At 55.5% G+C, this 12,368-nt stretch overlaps 1 protein-coding gene across 1 annotated transcript in view; it reads right to left on the reverse strand.

Annotated features, from left to right (window-relative positions):
• Positions 1–584: 584 nt before the first annotated feature.
• LOC144490684 (lipolysis-stimulated lipoprotein receptor-like) overlaps positions 585–12,368 on the reverse strand; it is a gene marked incomplete at both ends in the record, with an annotated part of 28,391 nt that continues 16,607 nt past the window's right edge. The window contains one exon of the mRNA XM_078208386.1: positions 585–638. Coding sequence (XP_078064512.1) covers positions 585–638 — 54 coding nt within the window. The remainder of the gene's footprint in view (positions 639–12,368) is intronic.

The following is a 12,368-nucleotide window of genomic DNA, read 5'->3' on the forward strand; positions in this document are numbered from 1 at the left end:
ACCGCGAATTCTCTCTCTCAAGTTCCCTTTTACACTAATTCCCACCACGAGTTCCTCATTTTTCACTTGAACTGACAGAGTTAAAACTTGTCGCTCGGAAACCTGGCGACTATTTCCATGGTAACCGTGGTTGGTAACTCAGGGAAGTTGAGAAACCAGTTTTCAGGGGGAGGAATGTTTGTGAGAATAAAGAGTTTGAGGAAACTCCGAGAGCGAGTGGCAGCAAGGCCAATCATCGCAGACAGGGTTCGACTAGAGAGGGGCGGAATAAAACTCCACAATGTGGCCAAGATCTGGGAAACACTGACAGAGTCACTGCTCAAACCTGACCCGCGTAACACATCCCAGGGTCACGGCCCCGGGCCGGCGAGGTCCGGGTCACAGTTCAGTGCCAGCGGGGTCAGGGTCACAGTTCAGTGCCAGCGGGGTCAGGGTCACAGTTCAGTGCCAGCGGGGTCAGGGTCACAGTTCAGTGCCAGCGGGGTCAGGGTCACAGTTCAGTGCCAGCGGGGTCAGGGTCACAGGTCGTCACCAGGGGAGTTACATGTGCTCTCAATGGTTATATCGCAGTCACATTCACTTACCGGAGCTCGCTGTGTCTTGGTCTTGTAGAAGCGGAACCCGACTGTGGTTTCCAACTGGACAAGGAAGGAAATGGAGAATGATGAACAGCTCGGATAGGCGCGGGTTTCCCCGTGACTTGCTGCTGTTTCTGTAACCCAAGCTCCCCAGGAACAGCACTCCAGCCCCAGCTCCTGGCCAGCGAGGAAGCTTTAACCTATTCACGCCATTTCCCCACTGTTCCCCACCTCTTTCACCCCCAGGGTAAGATACTCTCAGAGTCAGTGCAGACTCGATGGGCTGAATGGCCCAGCTTTCGTAAACCCCCTGCCAAACTCCCCACACACACTCCACACTAAATGAACCAGATTTCACCCAGTGACGGATCTCAACACCCCCTCTCAAACCCATCAAACCAAAATCATCCTGGCAGCCATCACTCTGGCAGATGTTCCACAGGGATCAGTTCTGGGGCCTTTGTTATTTGCAGTATATATAAATGATTTGGAGGAAAATGCATTTTGTCTGATTAGTAAGTTCGCAGAAAACACAAAAATTGATGGAGTTGTGGAGAGTGAAGAGGATTGTCAGAGGATACAGCAGGATATAGACCGGTTGGAGACTTGGGCGGAGAGATGGCAGATGGAGTTTAATCGGAGAAGTGTGAGATAATGCATTTTGGAAGGTCCAATGCATGTAGGAATTATACAGTGAATGGCAGAACCCCGAGGAGTATTGACAGGCAGAGGGATCTGGGCGTACATGTCCACCGATCACTGAAAGAGGCAACGCAGGTGGAGAAGGGAGTCAAGAAGGCATACGGCATGTCTGCCTACAGAAGGATTTGGATAGGCTGGAAATTTGGGCAAAGAAATGGCAGATGGAGTTCAATCCTGATAAATGCGAAGTGATGCATTTTGGTAGAAATAATGTAGCGGGGAGCTATACGATAAATGGCAGAACCATAAAGGGTGTAGATACGCAGAGGGACCTGGGTGTGCAAGTCCACAGATCCTTGAAGGTAACATCACAGGTGGAGAAGGTGGTGAAGAAGGCATATGGCATGCTTACCTTTATAGGATGGGGCATAGAGTATAAAAGTTGGGGTCTGATGTTGCAGTTGTATAGAACGTTGGTTCGGCCGCATTTGGAATACTGCGTCCAGTTCTGGTCGCCACACTACCAGAAGGACGTGGAGGCTTTGGAGAGAGTACAGAGGAGGTTTACCAGGATGTTGCCTGGTATGAAGGGGCTTAGTTATGATGAGAGATTGGGTAAACTGGGGTTGTTCTCACTGGAAAGACGGAGGATGAGGGGTGACCTAATAGAGGTGTATAAAATTATGAAAGGCAGAGATAGGGTGAACGGTGGGAAGCTTTTTCCCAGGTCAGTGGTGACGTTCACGAGGGGTCATAGGTTCAAGGTGAGGGGTTGGGGGGGGGGGGGGGGGGGGTGGGGTGGGGGGGAGGTTTAACACGGATATCAGAAGGACGTATTTTACGGGCAAGGTGGTGGAGGCGGACACACTGGGAACGTTTAAGACTTATCCAGATAGCCACATGAACGGAGTGGGAATGGAGGGATACAAAAGAATGGTCTAGTTTGGACCAGGGAGCGGCACGGGCTTGGAGGGCCGAAGGGCCTGTTCTTGTGCTGTATTGTTCTTCTGTTAATATCACCCCGGTTACTGCTAGCTGGAATCTCTCACGTTGGGGTTTGAATCTGAAGCTCGACACTACAGAACTGGGCAGTTACTAACAAATTAAAACTGTTGTGGAATTCGAGGTAAAATCCGTTCAGGACTCGGTGACTAACTGTTGTGTGAAGTTAATCCGATAATCAGACATTTCACTATGTGAATCTGCTGGCTGAGTGAGTCCACGCTGCAGCTACTCACACTGCGGTCATCAGGGCAGCACGGTGGCACAGTGGGGGGCGGCACGGTACGGCACGGTAGCGCAGTGGGGGGCGGCACGGTACGGCACAGTGGGGGGCGGCACGGTACGGCACGGTGGCACAGTGGGGGGCGGCACGGTACGGCACGGTGGCACAGTGGGGGGCGGCACGGTACGGCACGGTGGCACAGTGGGGGGCGGCACGGTACGGCACGGTGGCACAGTGGGGGGCGGCACGGTACGGCACAGTGGCACAGTGGGGGGCGGCACGGTACGGCACGGTGGCACAGTGGGGGGCGGCACGGTACGGCACGGTGGCACAGTGGGGGGCGGCACGGTACGGCACAGTGGCACAGTGGGGGGCGGCACGGTACGGCACAGTGGCACAGTGGGGGGCGGCACGGTACGGCACAGTGGCACAGTGGGGGGCGGCACGGTACGGCACAGTGGCACAGTGGGGGGTGGCACGGTACGGCACGGTGGCACAGTGGTTAGCACTGCAGCTTCACAGCTCCAGGGTCCCGGGTTCGATTCCCGGCTCGGGTCACTGCCTGTGTGGAGTTTGCACATTCTCCTCGTGTCTGCTACTCACACTGCGGTCATCACCAATTTGAAAGGATTTATTATTGTCACCTGTATTTTGAGGCAGTGAAAAGTATTCTTTCTTGCGCACTATACAGATAAAGTATACCATTCATAGAGTACAGACAGGAGAAGGAATGGAGAGAGTGCAGAATGTAGTGTTAGTCACAGCTAGGGTGCAGAGAAAGATCAAGTTATTGTCGGTCTCAGTCTGAACACACAGAACACTAACATTTGCACTGTGTGGAAACAGGGCCAAAACAGTATCAAACCCCCTCAGCGCCCAGAGTATCAATCCCCTCAGCGCCCAGAGTATCAATCCCCCCGACAGCGCCCAGAGTATCAATCCCCCCGACAGCGCCCAGAGTATCAAACCCCCCGACAGCGCCCAGAGTATCAATCCCCCCGACAGCGCCCAGAGTATCAATCCCCCCGACAGCGCCCAGAGTATCAAACCCCCCGACAGCGCCCAGAGTATCAATCCCCCCGACAGCGCCCAGAGTATCAATCACCCCCAGCGCCCAGAGTATCAATCCCCTCAGCGCCCAGAGTATCAATCCCCCCGACAGCGCCCAGAGTATCAATCACCCCCAGTGCCCAGAGTATCAATCCCCTCAGCGCCCAGAGTATCAATCCCCCCGACAGCGCCCAGAATATCAATCACCCCCAGCGCCCAGAGTATCAATCCCCTCAGCGCCCAGAGTATCAATCCCCCCGACAGCGCCCAGAGTATCAATCCCCCCGACAGCGCCCAGAGTATCAATCACCCCCAGCGCCCAGAGTATCAATCCCCTCAGCGCCCAGAGTATCAATCCCCCCGACAGCGCCCAGAATATCAATCACCCCCAGCGCCCAGAGTATCAATCCCCTCAGCGCCCAGAGTATCAATCCCCCCGACAGCGCCCAGAGTATCAATCCCCCCGACAGCGCCCAGAGTATCAATCCCCCCGACAGCGCCCAGAGTATCAATCCCCCCCACAGCGCCCAGAGTATCAATCCCCCCCACAGCGCCCAGAGTATCAATCCCCTCAGCGCCCAGAGTATCAATCCCCCCGACAGCGCCCAGAATATCAATCACCCCCAGCGCCCAGAGTATCAATCCCCTCAGCGCCCAGAGTATCAATCCCCCCGACAGCGCCCAGAGTATCAATCCCCCCCGACAGCGCCCAGAGTATCAATCCCCCCCACAGCGCCCAGAGTATCAATCCCCCCCACAGCGCCCAGAGTATCAATCCCCCCCACAGCGCCCAGAGTATCAATCCCCCCCAGCGCCCAGAGTATCAATCACCCCCAGAGTAGCAATCCCAGTGCCCAGAGTACCAATTCCCCCAGCGCCCAGAGTATCAATCCCCCCAGCACCCAGAGTATCAATCCCCCCAGCGCCCAGAGTACCAACCCCAGTGCCCAGAGTACCAACCCCAGTGCCCAGAGTATCAATCCCAGCACACACAGTATCAATCCCAGCACCCAGAGTAACAGTCCCAGCACCCAGAGTAACAGTCCCAGCACCCAGAGTAACAGTCCCAGCACCCAGAGTAACAGTCCCAGCACCCAGAGTAACAGTCCCAGCACCCAGAGTAACAGTCCCAGCACCCAGAGTATCAGTTCCCCCCAGCGCCCAGAGTATCAAACCCCCCCAGCGCCCAGAGTATCAAACCCCCCCAGTGCCCAGAGTATCAATCCCCCCACGCCCAGAATATCAATCCCCCCCAGCGCCCAGAATATCAAACCACCCCAGCGACCAGAGTGCCAATCACGCCCAGCGGCCAGAGTATCAATCCCCCGCAGTGCCCAGAGTATTAAACCCCCCAGCACCCAGAGTATCAGTCTCCCCAGCACCCGAGTATCAATCCGCCTCAGCACCCAGAGTATCAATCCCAGTGCCCAGAGTAACAATCCCCCCAGGGCCCAGGGTATCAATCCTCCCAAGCACCCAGAGTACCAATCCCCCCAGCGCCCAGAGTATCAATCCCCCAGCACCCAAAGTATCAATTCCAACACCCAGAGTATTAATCCCAGCACCCAGAGTATCAGTTCCCCCCAGCGTCCAGAGTATCAAATACCCCCAGTGCCCAGAGTATCAAACCCCCCCAGCGCCCAGAGTATCCAACACCCCCCAGCGCCCAGAGTATCCAACCCCCCCAACGCCCACAGTATCAATCCCCCCCAGCACCCAGAGTATCAATCCCACTCAGCACCCAGAGTATCAATCCCAGTGCCCAGAGTACCAATACCCCCAGCACCCAGGGTATCAATCTCCCCAAGCACCCAGAGTACCAATCCCCCAGCGCCCAGAGTATCAATTCCAGCACCCAGAGTATCAATCCCAGCACCCAGAGTATCAGTTTCCCCCAGCGCCCAGAGTATCAATCCCCCCCAGCCCCCAGAGTATCAATCCCCCCCCAGCGCCCAGAGTATCAATCCCAGCGCCAGAGTATCAATCCCCCAGGAACCAGAGCATCAATCCCCCAGCACCCAGAGTATCAATCCTTCCAGCAACCAGCGTATCAATCCCAGCACACAGAGTATCAATGCCCGCAGCATGCAGAGTACCAATCCCCCCAGCACCCAGAGTACCAATGCCCCCAATACCCAGAGTATCAATCCCCCCCAGCGCCCAGAGTATCAATCCCCCCCAGCGCCCAGAGTATCAATCTCCTCCAGCACCCAGAGTATCAATCCCCCCCAAGCCCCCAGAGTACCAAGCCCCCAGCGCCCAGAGTATCAATCCCAGTGCCCAGAGTATCAATCCAACTGCCCAGAGTATCAATCCTCCCAGCACCCAGAGTATCAGTCCCCCGAGCACCCAGAGTATCAGTCCCCCGCAGCGCCCAGAGTATCAATCCTCCCCAGCGCCCAGAGTACCAATCCCCCCAGCGCCCAGAGTATCAATCCCAGCGCCCAGAGTATCAATCCCAGTGCCCAGAGTATCAATCCCAGCGCCCAGAGTATCAATCCCAGCGCCCAGAGTATCAATCCCAGCGCAAAGAGTATCAATCCCAGCGCAAAGAGTATCAATCCCAGCGCTAAGAGTATCAATCCCCCCCAGCGCCCCGAGTATCAAACCCCCCCAGCGCAGAGTATCAAACCCCCCCAGCGCCCAGAGTATCAAATCCTCCCAGCGCCCAGAGTATTAATCCCCCCCAAGCCCCCAGAGTACCAAACCACCCAGCACCCAGAGTATCAATCCCAGTGCCCAAAGTATCAATCCCAGCGCCCAAAGTATCAATCCCAGCGCCCAAAGTATCAGTCCCCCCAGCACCTAGAGTACCAATTCCCCAAAGCACCCAGAGTATCAATCCTACTGCCCAGAGTATCAATCCCCCCAGCACCCAGAGTATCAGTCCCCCGAGCACCCAGAGTATCAGTCCCCCCCAGCGCCCAGAGTATCAATCCTCCCCAGCGCCCAGAGTACCAATCCCCCCAGCGCCCAGAGTATCAATCCCAGCGCCCAGAGTATCAATCCCAGCGCCCAGAGTATCAATCCCAGCGCCCAGAGTATCAATCCCAGCGCCCAGAGTATCAATCCCAGCGCCCAGAGTATCAATCCCAGCGCCCAGAGTATCAATCCCAGCGCAAAGAGTATCAATCCCAGCGCAGAGTATCAATCCCAGCGCTAAGAGTATCAATCCCCCCCAGCGCCCAGAGTATCAAACCCTGCCAGCGCCCAGAGTATCAAACCCCCCCAGCGCCCAGAGTATCAAATCCTCCCAGCGCCCAGAGTATTAATCCCCCCCAAGCCCCCAGAGTACCAAACCACCCAGCACCCAGAGTATCAATCCCAGTGCCCAAAGTATCAATCCCAGCGCCCAAAGTATCAATCCCAGCGCCCAAAGTATCAGTCCCCCCAGCACCTAGAGTACCAATTCCCCAAAGCACCCAGAGTATCAATCCTACTGCCCAGAGTATCAATCCCCCCAGCACCCAGAGTATCAGTCCCCCGAGCACCCAGAGTATCAGTCCCCCCCAGCGCCCAGAGTATCAATCCTCCCCAGCGCCCAGAGTATCAATCCCAGTGCCCAGAGTATCAATCCCCCCCAGCGCCCAGAGTATCAATCCCCCCAATTGAGGGTAAATCCACAACTGGTATGTGGCAGTCTTTTAAGGAACAGTTGTTAGGGCTACAGGACAGGCATGTGCCTGTAAAAAAGAAGGATAGGAAGGGTAGGATTCGAGAACCGTGGATAACCAGGGAAATTGAGGGACTGGTCAAAAAGAAAAGAGAGGCGTATGTTAGGTCCAGGCAGCTAAAAACGGAGGGAGCTCTGGAGGAGTACAAAGAAAGTAGGAAAGAACTCAAACGGGGAATTAGAAGAGCAAAAAGGGGTCACGAAATGTTCTTGGCAGACAGGATTAAGGAGAATCCCAAGGCATTTTATTCATACGTTTGGAACAAAAGGGTTGTCAGGGAAAAAATCGGACCTCTCAGGGACAAAAGTGGGGAATTATGCTTGGAGCCCAAAGAAGTAGGGGAGATCCTAAATGAATACTTTGCGTCGGTATTCACAAAGGAGAGGGATGTGTTGACTGGGAGTGTCTCGGAGGGGAGTGTTGAACCGTTGGAGAAAATCTCCATTACAAAGGAGGAAGTGTTAGGTTTGTTAGAGAATATAAAGACTGACAAATCCCCAGGGCCTGATGGAATCTATCCAAGGCTGCTCAGGGAGACGAGAGATGAAATCGCTGGGCCTCTGACGCAAATCTTTGTCTCGTCACTGGACGCAGGTGAGGTCCCAGAGGATTGGAGGATAGCTAATGTGGTCCCGTTATTTAAGAAGGGTAGGAAGGATAACCCAGGTAATTATAGGCCGGTGAGCTTGACGTCCGTGGTGGGGAAGTTGTTGGAGAAGATTCTTAGAGATAGGATGTATGCGCATTTAGAAAGGAATAAACTCATTAACGATAGTCAGCATGGTTTTGTGAGAGGGAGGTCATGCCTCACTAACCTGGTGGAGTTTTTTGAAGAAGTGACCAGAATGGTTGACGAGGGAAGGGCCGTGGATGTCGTCTATATGGACTTTAGTAAAGCGTTTGACAAAGTCCCTCATGGTAGGCTGGTGAAAAAGGTTGGATCTCATGGGATAAAGGGGGAGGTGGCTAGATGGGTGGAGAACTGGCTTGGTCACAGAAGACAGAGGGTGGTAGTGGAAGGGTCTTTTTCCGGCTGGAGGCCTGTGACTAGTGGTGTTCCACAGGGCTCTGTATTGGGACCTCTGCTGTTTGTGATTTATATAAATGATCTGGAAGAAGGTGTAACTGGGGTGATCCGTAAGTTTGCGGACGACACAAAATTGGCAGGACTTGCAGATAGTGAGGAGCATTGTCAGAAGCTACAGAAGGATATAGATAGGCTGGAAATTTGGGCAAAGAAATGGCAGATGGAGTTCAATCCTGATGAATGCGAAGTGATGCATTTTGGTAGAAATAATGTAGGGAGGAGCTATACGATAAATGGCAGAACCATAAAGGGTGTAGATACGCAGAGGGACCTGGATGTGCAAGTCCACAGATCCATGAAGGTGACGTCACAGGTGGAGAAGGTGGTGAAGAAGGCATATAGCATGCTTGCCTTTATAGGACGAGGCATAGAGTATAAAAGTTGGGGTCTGATGTTGCAGATGTACAGAACGTTGGTTCGGCCGCATTTGGAATACTGCGTCCAGTTCTGGTCGCCACACTACCAGGAGGACGTGGAGGCTTTGGAGAGAGCACAGAGGAGGTTTACCAGGATGTTGCCTGGTATGGAGGGGCTTAGTTATGAGGAGAGATTGGGTAAACTGGGGTTGTTCTCCCTGGAAAGACGGAGGATGAGGGGAGACTTAATAGAGGTGTATAAAATTATGAAAGGCACAGATAGGGTAAACGGTGGGAAGCTTTTCCCCAGGTCGGTGGTGACGTTCACGAGGGGTCATAGGTTCAAGGTGAAGGGGGGGAGGTTTAACACAGATATCAGGAGGACGTATTTTACACAGAGGGTGGTGGGGGCCTGGAATGCGCTGCCAGGCAAGGTGGTGGAGGCGGACATACTGGGAACGTTTAAGACTTATCCAGACAGCCATATGAACGGAGTGGGAATGGAAGGATACAAAAGAATGGTCTAGTTTGGACCAGGGAGCGGCACGGGCTTGGAGGGCCGAAGGGCCTGTTCCTGTGCTGTATTGTTCTTTGTTGCCCCAGCGCCCAGAGTATCAATCCCCCCCAGTGCCCAGAGTATCAATCCCCCCAGCGCCCAGAGTATCAATCCCCCCAGCGCCCAGAGTATCAATCCCCCCCCAGCGCCAAGAGTATCCATCCCCCCCCAGCGCCCAGAGTATCAAACCCCCCAGCGCCCAGAGTATTAATCGCCCCCAGAGTACCAATTGACCCAGCGCCCAGAGTACCAATCCCAGTGGCCAGAGTATCAATCCCCCCCAGCGCCCAGAGTATCAATCCCCCCCAGCGCCCAGAGTATCAATCCCAGCACCCAGTGTATCAATCCCCCCCAGTGCCCAGAGTATCAATCCCCCCCAGTGCCCAGAGTATCAGTCCCCCCAGCGCCCAGAGTATCAATCCCCCCCAGCGCCAAGAGTATCCATCCCCCCCCAGCGCCCAGAGTATCAAACCCCCCAGCGCCCAGAGTATTAATCGCCCCCAGAGTACCAATCGACCCAGCGCCCAGAGTACCAATCCCAGTGGCCAGAGTATCAATCCCCCCCAGCGCCCAGAGTATCAATCCCCCCCAGCGCCCAGAGTATCAATCCCAGCACCCAGTGTATCAATCCCCCCCAGTGCCCAGAGTATCAATCCCCCCCAGTGCCCAGAGTATCAGTCCCCCCAGCGCCCAGAGTATCAATCCCCCCCAGCGCCAAGAGTATCCATCCCCCCCAGCGCCCAGAGTATCAAATCCTCCCAGCGCCAAGAGTATTAATCCCCCCCAAGCCCCCAGAGTACCAATCCACCCAGCGCCCAGAGTATCAATCCCAGTGCCCAGACTATCAATCCCCCCCAGCACCCAGAGTATCAATCCCCCCCAGCGCCCAGAGTATCAATCCCAGCACCCAGTGTATCAATCCCCCCCCAGTGCCCAGAGTATCAGTCCCCCCAGTGCCCAGAGTATCAATCCCCCCAGCGCCCAGAGTATCAATCCCCCCCAGCGCCCAGAGTATCAAACCCCCCCAGCGCCCAGAGTATCAAACCCCCCCAGCGCCCAGAGTATCAAATCCTCCCAGCGCCCAGAGTATTAAGCCCCCAGAGTACCAATCAACCCAGAGCCCAGAGTATCAATCCCAGTGCCCAGAGTATCAATCCCAGTGCCCAGAGTACCAATCCCAGCGCCAAAGTATCAGTCCCCCAGCACCCAGAGTACCAATTCCCCAAAGCACCCAGAGTATCAATCCCAGCGCCCAGACTATCAATCCCAGCGCCTAGACTATCAATCCCAGCGCCCAGACTATCAATCCCAGCGCCCAGACTATCAATCCCAGCGCCCAGACTATCAATCCCAGCGCACAGAGTATCAAACCCAGCGCCCAGAGTATCAATCCCAGTGCCCAGAGTATCAATCCCAGCGCCCAGAGTATCAGTGCCAGCGCCCAGAGTATCAATCCCAGCGCCCAGAGTATCAATCCCAGCGCCCAGAGTATCAATCCCAGCGCCCAGAATATTAATCCCAGCACCAGGAGTATCAATCCCCCCCAGCGCCCAGAGTATCAAATCCTCCCAGCGCCCAGAGTATCAAACCCCCCAAATCCCCAGAGTACCAATCCACCCAGCACCCAGAGTATCAATCCCAGCACCCAGAGTATCAATCCCACCGCCCAGAGTATCAATCCCAGCGCCCAGAGTATCAATCCCAGCGCCCAGAGTATCTCTTCCCCCCAGCGCCCAGAGTATCAATCGCCCCCAGCGCCCAGAGTACCAATCCCAGTGCCCAGAGTACCAATTCCCCCCAGCGCCCAGAGTGTCAATCCCAGTGCCCAGAATATCAATTCCCCCCAGTGCCCAGAGTATCAATCCCCCCCAGAACCCAGTGTATCAATCCCCCCCAGCACCCAGAGCATCAATCCCCCCAGCACCCAGAGTATCAATCCCCCCAGCACCCAGTGTATCAATCCCCCCAGCACCCAGTGTATCAATCCCAGTGCCCAGAGTACCAATCCCCCAGGCGCCCAGAGTATCAATCCCCCCAGCGCCCAGAGTATCAATCCCCCCCAGCGCCCAGAGTATCAATCCCAGCAGCCAGAGTATCAATCCCAGTGCCCAGAGTATCAGTTCCCCCCAGTGCCCAGAGTATCAATCCCCCCAGCGCCCAGAGTATCAATCCGCCTCAGCACCCAGAGTATCAATCCCAGTGCCCAGAGTACCAATCCCCCCAGGGTATCAATCTCCCCAAGCACCCAGAGTACCAATCCCCCCAGCGCCCAGAGTACCAATCCCAGTGCCCAGAGTATCAATCCCAGTGCCCAGAGTTTCAATCCCAGCGCCCAAAGTATCAGACCCCCAGCACCCAGAGTACCAATTCCCCAAAGCACCCAGAGTACCAATTCCCCAAAGCACCCAGAGTACCAATCCCAGCGCCCAGAGAATCAATCCCAGCGCCCAGAGAATCAATCCCAGCGCCCAGAGAATCAATCCCAGCACCCAGAGTATCTGTTCCCCCCAGCGCCCAGAGTATCAGTTCCCCCCAGCGCCCAGAGTATCAATCCCCCCAGCGCCCAGAGTATCAATCGCCCCCAGCGCCCAGAGGACCAATCCCAGCGCCCAGAGTATCAATCCCAGCACCCAGAGTATCTGTTCCCCCCAGCGCCCAGAGTATCAGTTCCCCCCAGCGCCCAGAGTATCAATCCCCCCAGCGCCCAGAGTATCAATCGCCCCCAGCGCCCAGAGTATCAATCCCAGTGCCCAGAGTATCAATTCCTCAGGGACCAGAGCATCAACACCCGCAGCACACAGAGTACCAATCCCAGTGCCCAGAGTATCAATCCCCCCCCAACACCCAGAGTATCAATCCCCCCAGCGCCCAGAGTATCAATCCGCCTCAGCACCCAGAGTATCAATCGCAGTGCCCAGAGTACCAATCCCCCCAGGGTATCAATCTCCCCAAGCACCCAGAGTACCAATCTCCCCAGCGCCCAGAGTATCAATCCCCCCAGCACCCAGTGTATCTATTCCAGCACCCAGAGTATCAATCCCAGCACCCAGTGTATCAGTTCCCCCCAGCGCCCAGAGTATCAATCCCCCCCAGCGCCCAGAGTATCAATCCCCACCAGCGCCCAGAGTATCAATCCCCACCAGCGCCCAGAGTATCAATCCCAGTGCCCTGAGTACCAATCACCCCAGCGCCCAGAGTAT

This window comes from Mustelus asterias, unplaced genomic scaffold (genome assembly GCF_964213995.1).
Source record: "Mustelus asterias unplaced genomic scaffold, sMusAst1.hap1.1 HAP1_SCAFFOLD_3607, whole genome shotgun sequence".
NCBI lineage: Eukaryota > Metazoa > Chordata > Chondrichthyes > Carcharhiniformes > Triakidae > Mustelus > Mustelus asterias.